This window comes from Theropithecus gelada, chromosome 12 (assembly GCF_003255815.1).
Source record: "Theropithecus gelada isolate Dixy chromosome 12, Tgel_1.0, whole genome shotgun sequence".
Taxonomy (NCBI): Eukaryota; Metazoa; Chordata; class Mammalia; order Primates; family Cercopithecidae; genus Theropithecus; species Theropithecus gelada.
This window is the reverse complement of record NC_037680.1, coordinates 65,592,415-65,604,486: the sequence shown is the minus strand read 5'-3', so window position 1 is coordinate 65,604,486 and position 12,072 is coordinate 65,592,415. Positions and strand designations below refer to the sequence as shown.

General features: G+C 33.6%; 1 protein-coding gene across 1 annotated transcript in view; it reads left to right on the top strand.

Moving 5' to 3' along the window:
- The window catches only part of COL5A2 (collagen type V alpha 2 chain), a 148,777-nt gene that overhangs the window by 61,234 nt on the left and 75,471 nt on the right, over positions 1-12,072 (top strand). The window contains exon 2 of the mRNA XM_025404119.1: positions 8,709-8,933. Within this exon, the coding sequence (XP_025259904.1) occupies positions 8,709-8,933 (225 nt within the window). The remainder of the gene's footprint in view (positions 1-8,708; positions 8,934-12,072) is intronic.

The window sequence follows — 12,072 nt, the reverse complement described above, 5'->3', positions numbered from 1 at the left end:
CAACTTCTCTTTCTCATACCAAGTATGACTATGGCATTTGGCTGGTTTTGAGATTCAGAGCATATTGAGTTTTGATGTTAAACATGCAACAAATAAATTGGCTTCCATACAATTATTCACATTATAAGGGATAAACTAAATATGAAGATTAAGAGATGAATTTAGGTTCTGAAATAATAATTACAATTTTATTTAAAAATTTTATTTCATGTTCTGGAAGTGACTTGGAAAGGAATGCCAGAAAGAAGAGTAAAATCTAGTTTTAGTTTTGTTCTTCAGCAAAATCACTTATTTTTTAATAGCTACAAAATAGATGTAAATTAAATCTATGTAAAGCAGAACAAAACTGAATACTAATTCAAGTCACTAGATATTTCCAAGAGGGTAAAATGAGAAATTGGCCTTTGGGATGACAGCACTAGTCTCCCTTCACCCCATGCCTCCAGAACTGAGCTCCAGAGGGAGTAATGCAGGAAGAGGCATCCCTTTAAATTCCTCTTAGAAATTTTCTTCAAAATATTTTAGAATCCTTGGTAGTGAAATGAATGGGATCAAAGAGCCATTGAGAACTGTGGAATGTTTGATGGATTGTAAAAGAAATTTCAACTTGCTCAAGGCAAGAGCAGAGAATAAAGAATGAATTGGAAGAAATAAGCTGACTACAATGTCTGGATTTTCTCTAGAGGCCCTAAATATTCTTCTGTATCAGGGAAAATTGAAAAAGAAGGCAAAATGCAGCTGCAAAGACATAATAAAATACAGAGTTAAATTGATTCTAAAATGTTTTATGTAAAATATTTAATTTTATACTCATCGAGTATACAATAATGAATATTCTCTTAAAACACAATAATTATTTGTGGTTACAAAAATGAGTAAAAATATATGCTCTTCTTAGGGTATAATGTCTGGAATAAATGATAATACATCATATTCCTATAATTCATGGTATTTTAAAGCCTTGTAGGTTTGGCCCACATTTAAATAAGCAGCTAAAATGGGGCTTCTCTAAAAATCAGGTAATAGCCCAGGGTTGAAGCATATCATTTTGTATTCAATGTGGCGTAGATCTCTTACTTGGTATTCTTACAATTGACTTTAGATATAAAAGTCCCTTTTTATATAAAAAAGAATATTACAAAATGACTTTACCATATAAAGCTTCTTAAGCAAACAACTAATATTCAACAAATTAATTCGACAAATACTTCTTGAGCATTTACTGTGATCCTGACACTATTCTAGGATATCAGGATATATCAACAAAGGAAGCAAAATAAATTATATCTGTTCTCACAGTGCTATAATTCTATCGTGGGGTGACAAACAATAAACATAATAAATTCAATATATAGTAGGCTTGAAAGTGATAACTACTACATTAAAAGAAAAAAAAAGAATAAGAATTGGTGAATTGAGAGTGTTATGGTTGTATGTGTGTGTAGTCATGTGCAATTTTTTTGGTAAAGTGTCCAGAGTAGGTAACATTTGAGCTAAGACTGGAAGGAGATGAAGGAAATCTGGAATGTGGATATTATATATTACTGAATATTTACTTCTCCTTTGAAAGAGAAATAGCTAAGCAGATTTTTGGTTCTCCTGTTTATCTCAAGCAATATTAGGCTAGGAGAGATTAAGTAGACATCATTCAGAACAATTACAAATTTTTCATGTATTTAGGTAGGCAGACACATTTGGCATAGCTCTGTACCAAACTTATTCACTGAGGATTAATATTTAAGATTAGAACTAAGGTTGGCTATAAAAATTACAGCTGAAATTTCTAGTGTATAGATTATAGAGTTGGCTCAATTCTCTTTGTGGTGTTTTGCAACTATTTAGTAGTTTGAGGTATGTATTTGGGGAAAAAAAAATCTATGTCAAATGCATTAGCAGACTGAAATCTGCTCTTCCAGACAGAATTGTAGATGAGCATTGCATGTGCAGTATGTGTAGTTTTAGTTTCACATTTTGGCCACAGTCATTTAGATTTCCCAATGATACATGGAAAAAAACTTAAGTAGTACCTAATATGAGAGTTTTTCCTTTCTATTTTTTCCATTTTAAGTAAAGTAAAAACAGCAGTTTTACTAGTTAACTGAAAAACTTTGCTTATGAGATTGGAAAGCATTTAATGGTTGCACTGAAGAAACCAACCAACTTCACAGTTTATCTAATTTTTAAAATTCATATGCTCACTGAAACACATTGAAATGAATGCTTTCTATGAGTTGTCTCCTTTTTAATTTTTCAGATTTCAAGGAAAATTTTCACAATTGTCATTATATTGCTTCAGAATATAAAACATGATTGTCCTTAGTGGAACAGAAATTTAACTCAGCTCAAATAATTATTGAATGCCTACTCTTGTTCAGTTGGTACAAGGAAAAAGGAGCAGGGCACAGAAAAAATAATAATTTGGATAACTATCCTAAAACTAGATTTAAGCTTGCGGGGCTCACTAGAAAGTAAAAGTCTTTGTAGTGAATTGAAGAACAGAAGATGTAAAACCCCATAGGCCTGCCCCATACATACTTATCTTCCCACCATCCCATAGATCTTGAGGCTGAGATAGAATAAATTGTCAAAGTATGGAATAGATCCCCCTCAGTTATCCCTGGTGGCTTCATATGTATCTAACTTTTAAAATTTGGAAATTTTTAAGGAAAACAAAATGAGGAATGTGGAATTTTGGGCATCTCCTCTGCAGGGTCTAAAGAAGGAACTGAATGCTGTCCCTCTTCATCTTTCCCTTCTAATGATAAACAGTGCCCTAGAGCAGAAGGAAGGGAAGGATTTCCTTGGTAGGTTCTCTGGAACCCCATCCAGCAGCCCACGCTCTGCTGTGCATTACTAAAGGCAGCATCTGTGGCATCCAGACGGACACGTGGGCTGCTTTACTACCTCCTCCTTTGTCCCACAAGGCATTCTCTCTCCACTTCATGAGGCCACCGGCTGACGGTGTCATGATTATAGTCTCTCAAAGACCTCTACAGTCAGAGAAACTTTAAATAATGGTAACCCAGATCTTCACAATCCCAAAAGGGACCTAAATCAGCTGGGTCAGGAAGGCTGAAGGGCTACTATAGCTTGCTGAAGGTGGTTCTAAAATATGAACTTTTGTGACTGACACAGTCTTCTTCCTTTCTGGTTACACAGAGGCCTGAATGTCAGGGACACACTTGGTAAAAACCACCAAGTGACCATTCCCTTTCATTCAAAAAAGGGGTCCTAAGTGCACATCCTCTCTGGAAAGATTAGGGAAGGAGGAAAGAGAGCTAAAAGCGCTTATCTTTATAATAGGCATATCAATGTACTAGTTCCTTACTTTCCTCATTCACATCTGCATTCATTCACGCTACACACACATTTATCAAAGACGGATTGTATGACATTAAATGTGAACGTTGCTGAGGTAAACACAGTTCTGGCTGTCGAGGAACTCACAGTCTCACAGCTCACAGGGAAAAATGATCAGCGCAAACATTTGTCTGAATAAGAGATTTAAAATTTTTGTAACACGTGTGTGTTGTATATTATTTCTGCGTGGAAGAATTTTAGTTAATGGCTAGAGAATATCTAACATAATTTTAGGGACTTTTATTTCATATATTTTTCAAAACGTTTAAGTAGACTCCAATAATTTAATATGCAAATACAATCATCTCTCTTGGCCAGTTCAAGGTTTCAGTATGGTCATTTCTATGCAGGCATTTTTTTTCCCACAAGTATAATTTATGAAAAAATGTGGATGCAGGGCATAACATATAGTTGGCAAGCTGCAATTGTGATAATTTAGTTTCTAATTGTTATAATAAGATGGTGGATTTGGTCTGCCATCTAGTGATTAAGAACTGAATTCTTACAACTAAATTTAAACGCACTTAAGATTTATGAGAAGATAAATCTATGAGGATATATGAGAAACAGAGAAATTGGGTTGACTTCAAATAAAATGTCATCAGATAAAATACATCTTTTCTCTGTAATACATCAGTGTCAGAAGTTTTGTGGGAATGACTTCACAATGGATTCCATTTATTGGAACAGTTGGTGAGGGTAAAAAAATCTTGTAGCTTGGGAGATAAAAATTTTGGAAGTTAAAACACCATGAAAATTACAAAATAGTGATGATGTTATCAGATTTCTACCAGTCCTAATCAATTTTAGCAAAGTTAAACATAAACAGCAAAAAATACAAGTAATGCAAAATGATAGTTTTGGGGTTCATTTTTAGATTATATAAAAATATTTGTTTATCCAACTTTTAAATTTAAATTTTATTTTTATTTTAAGTTCCAGGGTACATGGCAAGATGTGCAGGTTTGTTAACGTAGGTAAACGTGTGCCATGGTGGTTTGCTGCACCTATCAACCCATCACCTAGGTATTAAGCCCAGCATGCATTAGCTATTTTTTCTAATTTTTACTAATGCTCTCCCTTTCCCAACCCCACCCCATCCCCTAACCGTCCCCAGTATCCAGGTATTTTAAGAAACATTTATTTATTTTTGTTTTTTTTTAGTCCTGGGACTTGAATCTAAGCTTTGGATGTCAGCTTGGGTTAATTTTGTGATTTGGATAGGGAAACCAGGAGGACAGAATTGAATTTCTCAGAATGTCATTTGAAAATGTTTGTTATTTTATACTGTACTGTCATTTATAAAATAATTCTATTATGACAACTTTACTGCAATATTTTTCAACAAATTGGCTGCAATTTTGCTTTCTATTTTACTTTTCTTTTCGTTTAAGTAAGTGTGTAGGAAACAGAAGGGACAACTTAATCATATGGTGTACAACTACCATGTAGATCCGTGAAAACTGCAAGACACTCTGTATTTTCTACCCACTGTTTCTTTGTACATGTCTTTCGTTCAGACATGAACAATGAGAATTCACTGAGTTTTTGAGCCCTCTGTGATGTGCATGGATTCTTGTTTGAGTGAAGAGGAGACAAGGTTTAACAGTGAATGTGGTTTTTCATATCCTTGCTATTTAAAAGCATTCCAACTAACTTTCCACATCATCTTAAATTTAATTATAAATTCTCAGGAGAAAGGAACCCATGATGACTCAGAGTATAAAACTAACCTTTAACTTTGTCATTTAAAGAAAGTAATCCAGTGGCCTACTTCTTTGCCCCTTGAGTTGAAGTTATGTTGTCTTAAACTTTCAGAAAGAAACTGCTCTTCTAGGTGTTAACACAAGCCTGAAACAATGTGTCTTTTTATTCCAACCCTAAAGGAGCCATAAAGAACAAGATAAGCTACTCCTTGAAGAGTCCCTCATGTATTTTAATATTTAATTGACATTATTACATGTCATCTGGTTTTTGTTTTTCATATTCTCTACTTCCAAATATCTAATTATTCCATCAGCAATATATATCCTCATATATAATGTCTATCCAATAATAACATATATTGTTATAATAATTCATTTTATAAATCTTCAGGGGATAACTTATCCTGTTCTCTGGCTCCTTCAAGATTTGTACAATAAACATATTATATAATTACAATTATATAATAAGTTAATTATATTCATTTATTATATAACAAAGAGCACTCCACAATGTTATATATATAAAACATATACATAGTTATATGTGTAACATATATAATATATATAATACTCCACAATAATATATATTTTGAGGACAGAAAGGAACACATATGCTTCCTTCTTTTCTTTCTGTGAGTCAGGGTCTCACTCTGTTGCTCAAGCTGGAGTGCAGTAGCATAGCATGGCCATAGCTCATTGCAGCCTAAAACTCCTGAGCTAAAATCATCTTCCTACCTCACCTTCAGAGTAGCTGGAGCTACAGGCATGTGCCACTATGCCTGGCTAACTTTTAAATTTTTGCAGAGAGAGTGTCTCACTGTTGCCCAGGCTGGTCTTGAACTCTTGGCCTCAAGCAATCCTCTCACCTTGGCCTCCTAACGTGCTGGGATTGTAGGTGTGAGCCACTACACCCAGCCACATATGCTTTCAATATTTTGCACAATTAGTACTAGGCACTTATGCACTTAACTCCCAGCACCCCCACCAAAGAGTGTGTAATGAGAGAAACAAGCTAATTGAAGTAGTATCTCATTTTCAGGTAATAGCATTTAACATTTGTAAGTGGATATTTCCTTCTCCATCATAAAACTTAATGAGCAAAGTTACTCTTAAGTTATCTACTTAACGGAATTGTTCAGTGAACTATGGACATAAGCCCATTTTTATACAGGTTGTATCTCTGGAAATGTTCATCATGGAATTACACTGTGTTAAAGTGATATTTCATGTAAAAGTCACACTTTTTATTTGATGAATATATTTCTCATTTTTTCAAAATAATCTTCCAGAAAAGCATATTAAAACATAATTTCTATGTTTCCCTTGGTTTTAAATGACTATAATAGCACTATGGATATAGAGCTAATACTGTTTTGTTGATTGGATATGTATTATGTGATATAGGTCTTTTAATGAAGATAAAACAGGTTAGAAACTTAGTCCTCATCTTATAAAACAGCACACAAACCATTAGCATATAGTAGTGTTACTCTCTGAGAGCAATTTTCCATTTGCCAAATATCTGTGATGAAAGACTAAATATATAAAGCAAAGTATTCCACAGGACAGTGAGAAAAATGTTTTTATTCCAGCTTTTTAAAGTTATAATTGACAAATAAAAACTATATAATGCAGATTTTTGGATTAATATCAGTATTGTAAACTAAAATAATTTTCATATGTAGCTTTGCATTATCATTTGAATATATTTATATGTCAAATGATAATATCTTTCATTACATTCTTACAACTACATTACAACTACATTAAAACATCTTTTTATGAAGTACAAAGTTCATGCTGTGCAATTAAACTAGTTTACCATAGTTTAGATTCATTCATTATATCCATCCAGTAGACAAGTATTTATTAAATGGCAGTTCTATGAAAGGTATAGCATCAAGCTTTAGAAATACAATGATGAGGCCAGGCACAGTGGTTCACACCTGTAATCCCAGCACTTTGGGAGGCTGAGGCTGGCGGATCACTTGAGGTCAGGAGACCAGCCTGGCAAACATGGTGAAACCCCGTCTCCACTAAAAATGCAAAAATTCGCTGGGCATGGTCGGGCGCCAGTAATCCCAGCTACTTGGGAAGGCGAGGCAGGAGAATTGCTTGAACCCAGGAGGCGGAGGTTGCAGTGAGCTGAGATCGCGCCATTGGACTCCAGCCTGGGTGACAAGAACAAAACTCCATTTTGTTATTTCAAAGAAAAAAAGAAAAGAAAAGAAAAGAAATACAGTGATGAACAAGACACCTAGTCCTTACTTTCATGTAGTTTTTCTCTAGTGAGGGAGATAAAATAAACAAAAATTAAAAATTAATACTCATTCTAATAAACTTCCTGAGGGCAGTGATTTTTGCCTATTTGTTCACATTTTAGTATCTCTTAAATTACCTAGCATATAATACACAATGAATGAATGAATAAATGAACGAATGGCCAAGTGAACGAGTTCTTTGAAAAGGTCTCTGAAAAATATCAATTGGGTAAGAGGAAGTCTAATTTTTGCAGGGTAGTCAGAAAAGAATTTCGTGGGGAGATGACACTGAAGTAATGACAGATAGCCATGTGGTCCTGGGATGAAGGAAGGAGAGGTAGTGCTAGGCAAAAGTGGTCAAGTTGTGCAAGAAATGGGAAAGAAGGTCTTTAGCCTTTATAATTATAGGAAGTTTTGAATTTAAGTAGTTGGGAAGTTCTTGATGTATTTAAGCAAGGATGATTTGATCCACATTATGTTTTAAAATTCTATAGTGTTGTTATAAAGTCACAAAGTTAATGATGTAATATATGTGTTTACTTATTAGTAATGTATAATAGAACTGCTCTTGTGCAATATATGTACACACACACATATATATATGTGTGTGTGTATTTTCCCAAGCTTTCTTAATTGTAAATGTAGAAAAGCACAAGGCAAATATATATTAACTTACTGTATTATTTTGGCTATGATTTTCCTTAATTAATTTTGATACAAACATAATTAACTCATTACCTGCATAAGTTTTGCATTTCTGCCACGGTTGAATAAACACCATTAATTTAGGATATCAAATGGAATTCTACTCCATGAAATGGGACATGGTTATTCTTTTTTTCTGTACATTTAAACATAATTTTAATAAAAACATATACCTTTTTCCTTTTTGCAGTTTTTTTCTATGGTACATGAAAATGTACTGTCTCCTGTTGTGGAATTTACTAAAGTTTCCAGTGAGTTGCAAGTCATAATAGGGTTCACCAAACATTCAAATTATATATTCTCCTTTGAATTATTCATTTTTTCCCCATTTTCAGATGGTTCTCTTTTATTCCTCTTTACTGATACTCTCATTCCTCATTCATACCTTCAAGAATAAAATCTTGAAGGAAGCATTATCTGGTTAAAAAAATATACTTCCATTGTATCGCTTTTATTTCTTCTCCTATCATGCAAAGATACATTATCATCATTTCATGGTGAATTACATATTATTTTGTTACAAAATGAAATCAGTTCATCTGTGTTTGGCTCCTTGGAAGGTTACTTCTTAGTCCAGAATTTTTTAGAATCCACAAGATGGCTCACCTTTTAAAATATTTTCCCAATTCCATAATTTCAGATTACTAACCTCTTCTTTCTTTTCTTCTTATTTTAGAAGGATATGGTGAAGAAATAGCCTGCACTCAGAATGGCCAGATGTACTTAAACAGGGACATTTGGAAACCTGCCCCTTGCCAGATCTGTGTCTGTGACAATGGAGCCATTCTCTGTGACAAGATAGAGTGCCAGGATGTGCTGGACTGTGCCGACCCTGTAACGCCCCCTGGGGAATGCTGTCCTGTCTGTTCACAAACACCTGGAGGTGGCAATACAAATTTTGGTAAGAATGTTTAGGGCCAACTCATAATTGATCCAGTTACTCACCTTTATAGTCGCAGTGTTTTTCACTTTCAGCATTCAGCAACCCAAGAGAATAATTAAACAGCTTTTTCGGTGGCTTTTGGGGTTAATGATTAATGATTTTGCTCACTCACTTTATCTAAAGTTAGATAGAAGCAGACAGTAATTTCCTGTCTCCTTAAATATCTGAAGCATTTGGGGCTGAATTTTGAGTGGTGATGTCTAATCTGAGAATTCCTTGAATCACTTAAGATGGTCATTTGTTACCATATGCATGATGAGTGCCTCCAAGTTATTTTTCAGTTTCCCTTTAAGTCCATTAATGCCTGAGAGAAGATCTAGAAAACACATTTATCCTCAATGATGCCAACTTTGTCCTAGTGAATGGAATACTTATTCCTAATGTAATTTAATGCCACAGCACCCTGTATTACATTGGCTCTTCTTTTTTTTTTTTTTTTTTTTTTTTTTTTGAGACGGAGTCTTGTGCTGTCTCCCAGGCTGGAGTGCAGTGGCGCGATCTCGGCTCACAACAAGCTCAGCCTCCCGGGTTCACGCCATTCTCCTGTCTTAGCCTCCCCAGTAGCTGGGACTACAGGGCCCGCCACCATGCCCAGCTAATTTTCTGTATTTTCAGTAGAGACAGGGTTTCACAGTAGCCAGGATGGTCTCGATCTCCTGACCTCATGATCCGCCTGCCTTGGCCTCCCAAAGTGCTGGGATTACAGGTGTGAGCCACCGCGCCCGGCCTACATTGGCTCTTAAATGCAGGATGCTTTTCATGTTGGCTAGGTAAATAATGAAATAGATTTCCATGAGAAAAAATAATATACAGCTTTTAAAACTTCTTTGAAGAAAAAGTTTCTGTGTTTAACAGATATTACGTATTTCAGTATGAGTACATATTTTAAAGATACATGTCAGGGAAACAAGTTTATATTTATAGGTTTCAATAAACTAAGTAAGAGCAATATTAAACCTTTAGGTTATTTGTGTTAGCAGTCATGAGACTTCTGATTCATCATTGTCAAGACAGTATCAAGGCTTTATTTTTTTTTTTCAAAATTTCATTGCAAATAACAGCAAATACAATAAAGATTTCAACAGTATGTACATGGAAATAGATATCAACTTACCTCTTCTCTGCCTCTGGAACAGAAGCAATGTGCCTTGGATAAATACCTACACTCAATTTTCAGTAATGTAATAAGAAATACATAAAAGAAAGAATTAAAACCAAGACATGTAAGAGCTACCCAAAGCAAACGCAATCATCAAAGAAGCCCAGGAATAAAGTAAAATTAAATCTGTGGGGATAAGTGAAGAGCAAATGGGAACAATGGTGGCAAATATCAGTAAACGTACCAAAATGTACAGTCTCCTTCAAATAGTTGGTCTAGGAGCTGGCAATCGCATTATACACAGATGCCATAACGTAAAAAGTGGTTGAGTTCAGCTAAATTTACTAGATAAAGAACACACCATAAAATACATTACTGTAGACCATGTGAAAATTCTGACCTATCATTTTACCGTGAATCAAAAAAAAAAAACTTAACAAAGTAATTCTCTTTAAGAAAGAAGGCTATAAAGCAGAAAAAAGTAATGGTCAGAAAAGAAGTGGAAAATCAAGTCATCACAAGGAAATGAAGATGAAATAGGAGGGATCACAAGGAGTGTTGATATTACACAAAATAAAGCAAGGGCCATGAGAATAGGAAAATAATGAATTACAATTTTTAAAGAGTTAAGAAATAATTGATGTGGAAGACAAGTAAGGGATAACCCTAAAGACGAGTACTCAAAGAAAAAAATAATACAATTGAGTGGAACAAATAACAACATAATACAATAAAAATTTTGTGAAGTAAAATAAAACTTTAATTTCAATATTTAAATGGCAACCACATGTCTGAAAAAATGACCCAAAAGAGTTAACAGAGACATATGTAACTTATTTAAAGTCATTAAACTTTGAAGATAAATAAATACTTCTTTAGAATTTCAAAAAATAAGAACAGATTATTTCTAATGGGAGAAGCTATTAAGACTGGTCACAAATTTCTCCACAGTATCCAGTGTCAGAAGACAGTGGAGCAATATATACATATTTATTAAGGAGAGAATATGGTTAATTAAAGTTAAATATAAATCCATTCTCTCCTTCAAATATAAAAGCTATAGAAAAAAATTTCTCTGGGGATATTGTTTCTATAAATTTCCCAGGGAAACTACCACCAGCTAAATGCAAGACAACCAAGAGTTAATTGAGGAAACTGTCAAAGAACTTATGTGAGCATTTATTATATTTAACTCTAGAAAAAGACTAAAACAAAAGTGTAAGTTAGGGTGAGATGGGATTGTAAATATTATAGCTTCTGACAATGCAGAAATAATTATAAAATTTACATATAATGAAAGGGGGAGGCAAAAGAACGTATGAACTAGAGCGAGTTTGGTAATTCCTCATCTTTAAGGGTGAAAGTCAGAAAATATCATTCAAACCTGACAAATCACATGAACAAAGTAGTGGCACATTTAACACTACAAAAATAAATGCTAAAAAGAACATTTCCTTGTTAAAATTGAATGCTAGAAGAAAACCTGAGGGGCATGTAAGAAAAAAGAAACACCATCAATTTTATCTTTGCTCATTTTAGTGGAACTAATAGAAACTGTCTAAACAAATATAGATCTATGAGTAATGTAAAAGAATGTTAACATAATTTAACAGAATATGGAATATAATTGATAAAACTAATATATAAATCTTTTTAAACATAAGAAGTTCTAATACACCAACGTTACTTGAAAACATAGTGAAACATTTTATTTTTAAAATTTTAATGAAAAATAATAGTTCTATGCTTATATAAATAAAAAGAAAGAATAAAAGTATGTTCATTTAGCATCTTTCTCAAAAAGTTAAAAATAATCAACAAAATAAACTGAAAGTAAATAGAAGAAAAAATTGTAAAGATAAAAACAGAAGTTGAAAAGTAAGAAAACTGAAATATAATGGAAATAACATGTAAATCCAAAACATGGTCCTATAAAAACCCAACCAAAAGATCTAACCTAAAGCAAAAAATGATAAAGAGAAAATTGCCTCATGAAAA